Here is a 5271-nt window from a genome sequence, read left to right on the forward strand (position 1 = left end):
GTAAACCAAAACAGTTTGGAACCCAAGGCGCGCTTTCGCCAATGGGGCCTCCAAATAAAATTTGTTCGTAATCCCCCCCAAAATGGGTTGTAATCCAAAAAAAAGGTTGCAAACCAGGACACGCATTAAGGCATCTAAGCCTTAATGGTTGCAGGACAAGTAAGAAGTCCAACAGGTAGAGAATTTATTTCCAGCGTGGAACTGCAAGGAAGGTGGGCACAGCATCACCTGTTGAGCATCTGCCTTCCATGCAGCAACGGATGCTGTTGGGCAAGGAGGGAAGAATTTATTAGCATTCACTAGTAAACCAGCAATTTTTTTTTTCCACGCCAAGGAAAAAGTCCAAGCCCGAGGAAAGGAAAGGGTTAACGGTTCCCGATGAGCTTATTGGCTGAGCGCGCAGCCAGTGGGGAGCAGATAACGCCGCCGGGGGGAGGGAGGCGAGCGCTCCTCCGTCCCTAATGCGCACGCGTGCTTTGCGTCTGAGGTTGCCTTAGAGACCGAGAAGCCGGTTTGTTTATATCCGGGAACTTTCGGTTATTTCTCCCTCCCCACTTCCGCCTCCGGTTGCCCCTTCCAAGATGGCGACCATAACAGAGTTGAAAGCGGGTAAAGGGAAGTGGGAATATTCTTTTTCATTTGTCTTGGTGCGCGGAGGAGGGGGGGCACTTGTTTTAAACTTATTTTTCACTGGGGGGTGTCTGCCCTCCCCCAGCTCTGCGTCTAAGCCTTTAAGAGATGCATAGCCGGTGGAAGTTCACCTGGTGCAGCTGCTATTCTGTTGTGGGGTGCTGCACCTGTTGCCTGACTGCCTGTCATGGACTTGATGGGGAGACGTTTTATCATGCCAACAAGGAAGCATATTTAATTCTGTCTGCTTTACAAAAAGACGAAAATCTCATTCTTCTTTGTTAATTTGCAATTTTTTAAATGTCCAGCATTTCTAATGAAACTTAGCTTCCGTCCAATGCAGCTTATGAGAACTAAAGGCTTAGCTATTGTTGGTTGTTCTTTCTTTTTTTGGAGGGATATGTTTGTTTGTTTTCGCACTTGGAACAGCTACAACTGGGTTTCTAGTTAATAGAAAAGCTGCCTGGTTTTCTACTCCCTAGTTTTAACAGACACGCTGGAGAAGAGAGGTACACTGGGACAGATCAAAGCAAGGATCAGAGCTGAAGTTTTCAACGCGCTGGATGACCAAAGCGAACCACGGCCATCGCTGTCCCATGAGAACCTTTTAATCAACGAACTGATCCGTGAATACTTGGAGTTCAACAAATACAAATATGCTTCATCTGTTCTAACAGCAGGTGAGCCTTTTTCCTATTTCCTTTTCTCTGTCGCATGGATACTGTCCAATAAATAATGAATATGGAAATGGAAACCACAGAAGTTACAGTCCTACAGAAATGTGTCTCTGGGTGGATGGAGATTTGTGGCTGGTGAATAGTGATTTGTTTGCGAGCTATGTGTGATGGGGGTTACTAAAATAGCTAGGTACATACAATTCCTGCATTGCAGGGGGTTGGACTAGATGACCCTTGGGGTCCCTTTTAACTTTTACAATTCTATGATTCTATGAATCTGAGTTCAGAAAGGATTGGGAAGATTTAATGTTCACATGTTCTGTTTTTCAGAATCTGGCCAGCCTGAAGTTCCGTTGGACAGAGAATTTCTTGTTAATGAATTAAATATAGTTGAAGATCCAAACAGCAGATCAGTGTAAGATGACATAGTCCATATCTTCTCGTTCTATAAACTCCCTCTGGATTTTGAATGCCTTAAGTGTTGATATATGATGAATACATTCTTAATCATATATGTGCAGGACAACACATATAATGTTTTCCCTACACTTCAGGGGCTCTATGGTAAATTGCTAAAGCTATAATCTTATACATTCTTACCTAGGAATAAAGTCCCGTGCCGTTCAATAAGTCTACTTCTGAGTAGATAAGATTATGCTGTAAGTGTGCCTCCAAAGAGTGCTTACAAAGAAGTCAATTTCCTTGGACCCAGAGGGCCTTGCTTCTGAGTTACGATCATATGGCAATTGTTTGTTCTTTGCTGAAAATCTGCAAGCATAGTCCAGCAAAGATTCCCCCTGTGCAAGTTCCACTGAAGTAAATGGGAGTGGGTAAAAATCCTTTGCCCCTTGTTTCTTCAGCTCTCTCTACTCAACATTTTTTCCCCATTTTTTAACAGGCCCCTTTTGTATGGAATTATAAACCAGCTGTTACATGGTAATGAAGAAAAGGTCTGCAATACATTCCCCAGAGCACCTTCGTTACAGGTTTCGAACCAACCAACAAAAGGAGTCAAATGGGTATGGTTTGGTTAGGGTGTGTGGGAGTGTATATAATGCAGGAGTGTTTAGCCTATAGTCCTCCAAATGTTGTTGGACTACAACTCCCATAATCCCTGGGCTGTGCCAGCAAAGTCTGATTGGAGTTGGAAGACCAAAAAAATTCTGAACCACAGGTTTGCCAACCCGAGTGGGGCTTGCAAATAAACTTTACTTTCAAGGAAAAGAGAAGTTTTACTGTTCCGACACTGGCACACATTGTCATTGGTACTGATACATAACCAAACGTAAAACCTGGCCACCTTGGGGTCTACTTCCTCCTGCATTAAGATGGAGAATCTGATGCTCTCCAGATGTTGTTGGCTTTTCACTCCCATCGGCCCCAGCCAGCAAAGGACAATGGGAGTTGTAGTCCAGCAATGTATGGGGGGGACATAAAATGCTCCAGTCCTACATGAATTGACCATGTTAAGATTTGCTTTGGAGGTTCAAAACTGGCTCCCATCATTGTTGGAGTCAATGTCAATGGCAACTGGAGAGCCTTCTGGGCTTTGCAACTTCCTCCCTCGAGTGGTTTGCCTGGTGCCGAGTTTATTATCTTTTAAGTGCATTCTGGATTTCTTCTCTTACTTTGGCTTTTAACCTGTGCAAGTTGCTGTTGTGTCTTGCTGCTGTAGTTACTTGTTTGGTTTATATTGGAAACTGTGCTGAGAATCTGTATTGAAGAATGGCTTATTATTGATTGGGATGTTTGGGTAACATTAGTCACAGAGATCTGCTACGCGGTTCACCCAAATTAGTATTGCAAGAGCTGTTGGCAGCGTGATTCTATACTCAAAGTGAGTCCTCCTGAATTCAGTGGGACTTGTTTTCAAGTAAGCGTGCACAGGGCTGCAGAAGCAAAGGCACAAGACTTGCCTTTATCCTGTCTGGAAACAGTGGATGAGAGGTGCCATTCACTGGAAAGATAACTTGCATAAACCTAGCTTAAATGAGCAAGAGTTGTGCAAGAGCATAGTATGACTCTTCTGCAACTTGAAAGCAATTTTCCAAGCAGGTTTTTGGCCTCCATGCAGGAAAACCAGTTGGCCATTGATGTGATCTGTAGGTTCAGCTCATCCCAAGTAGATCTCATAAGAAAATACGATTACTGTGAACAATCCACTCAAGAGCTGGCATTACTTACCTTTCTCCCTGCCACATGGCCATCCCATGTTGAAATGCAACACAATGTCTTTGTTTTAATTCACAGGCGCCGCTGCGGAGCCAGGATGCATAGCCGGCCCAAAGCTTGAAGATCTGTTGAGTTCACGGGGCCTAAACAGATAAAATAAACCATCATGGGTCTTTAATGCACAGCAGGTGTTTATTTGTTACTGTGCAAAGTTTTAAAGATTGATTGGTAATTAGGGTAAGGACTATTTTGTAGAAGTGACATTTCTAATCAGCTTTGTGCTGTGGTTTCCTCTACAGTTCTAGTCCAAGGTATATTGTTGGTAAAAGGAGGGATATGTTAGTGTGGAAACATAAGAAACTGTGACAGTTTTACAGCATCAATCTTCTCTTGGTGGGTCAGAATCCATTTATTTTCATGGCATGATAAATAGTAAATAAAGGGGGGGGGAAAGCAGGTTTGGGCTATAGGTGGGTCCGGGGTCTAAAAATTAAAAGCATCCAGCGTTTCAGCTCAGTGTCATACTGAATTCTATTTTTGGTTCTTTGTACATGAATAAAAGATAATTTGCCTTAAACTTTGACTTGCGAGGGTGTCCGATAATTGAATCCTTATGTGGTGGAAATAGGGACTTTTCACAACAACGATAGGGACTTTCCAAAATAATTGATGTTAGCAATTACAGAAATGGGATCATGTTATTTTAGGAAATGTTTCAGCCTTCCCTGCAAGCCTGAAGTGTTTCCCGGTGTTCAGCAAAGAACAGTGTTAATCTTCAGCCAAGGATATTATATAGATTTAGGACCAAGCTAGGGGTTTGGTGCAGATGTAATGCTGTTGAGCTTATGTGCTCTGCCTTTCCTTCCTCTTCTCACATGCCCTGATTGAGTAGAGACTTCCTGATTTCCTAACCACAGTTTCCTGTGACATCCAAACTAGGAAACTCTGGTTTAAGCACTGCCTACAAGCCAATATTGAAATTTTGGGTGCAGTAGGATAAAAGACTTGAGCTCCTAGCTGCTTCTCCTCATTGGAGCAGCAGTGCAGTGTTACGATTGAGGGCAGGTTGCTCTCCCTGGTCTCACACTGAGAGCCAGTGTGGTGTAGTGGTTAAGAGCGGTAGACTCGTAATCTGGTGAACCGGGTTCGCTTCCCCGCTCCTCCACATGCAGCTGCTGGGTGACCTTGGGCCAGTCACACTTCTTTGAAGTCTCTCAGCCCCACTCACCTCACAGAGTGTTTGTTGTGGGGGAGGAAGGGAAAGGAGAATGTTAGCCGCTTTGAGACTCCTTAAAGGCAGTGAAAAGCGGGATATCAAATCCAAACTCCTCCTGCTCTTCTTCTTCTTCTTCTTCTTCTTCTTCTTCTTCTTCTTCTCATTTGGCAAAATTTGCAATCAGAAAAGAGGATAAAAATTAAGATCTATATGTAAAATAGGAAGAATACAGTGATCAGCTAACAGCTCTCCCAAGCCACCCTTGGCTGAGCAAATGCTGCAATGTCATGGAATGCTCACAAACATTCAGGCTTCTTTGGGGGGGGGGGAATTGTCACTTTAGAGGGGAGTAAAATGTAAGGTTGGGTTAGGAAACGCCCTCAGACAGGGTGTTGATTAATGATGGCTAGCCAGATCAAATCCAACCCATATATAACATTTCTTCTGTTCTATTGTGAGTTACAGTAGCTGCAGCTGCCTGTGCTTTAGTGAAGTACTTAGCTTAGCTATCTGATCTGGCACTCTCACAGGAATAATTTTAAGAGACACACGCAAAGGAAACCTGTATCAGACTAG

At 43.6% G+C, this 5271-nt stretch overlaps 1 protein-coding gene across 1 annotated transcript; it reads left to right on the forward strand.

Moving 5' to 3' along the window:
* Positions 1-483: 483 nt before the first annotated feature.
* On the forward strand, positions 484-3657 carry CEP20 (centrosomal protein 20). The gene is made up of 5 exons (XM_082199960.1): positions 484-609; positions 1113-1310; positions 1638-1722; positions 2206-2326; positions 3558-3657. The coding sequence occupies exons 1-5, from the start codon at positions 582-584 to the stop codon at positions 3582-3584; spliced, it is 459 nt and encodes a 152-aa protein (XP_082056086.1). The 5' UTR covers positions 484-581; the 3' UTR covers positions 3585-3657.
* Positions 3658-5271: the final 1614 nt, after the last annotated feature.

This window comes from Podarcis vaucheri (genome assembly GCF_965113315.1).
Source record: "Podarcis vaucheri genome assembly, chromosome: 14".
NCBI classification, from domain to species: domain Eukaryota; kingdom Metazoa; phylum Chordata; class Lepidosauria; order Squamata; family Lacertidae; genus Podarcis; species Podarcis vaucheri.

Excerpts from the sequence above, each read along its gene's own strand:
- CEP20 (XM_082199960.1), top strand. The coding sequence starts at position 582 with ATGGCGACCATAACAGAGTTGAAAGCGG. Across the intron at positions 610-1,112 it reads CATAACAGAGTTGAAAGCGG|TTTTAACAGACACGCTGGAG; the intron begins GTAAAGGGAAGT and ends TCTACTCCCTAG. Across the intron at positions 1,311-1,637 it reads TTCATCTGTTCTAACAGCAG|AATCTGGCCAGCCTGAAGTT; the intron begins GTGAGCCTTTTT and ends TCTGTTTTTCAG.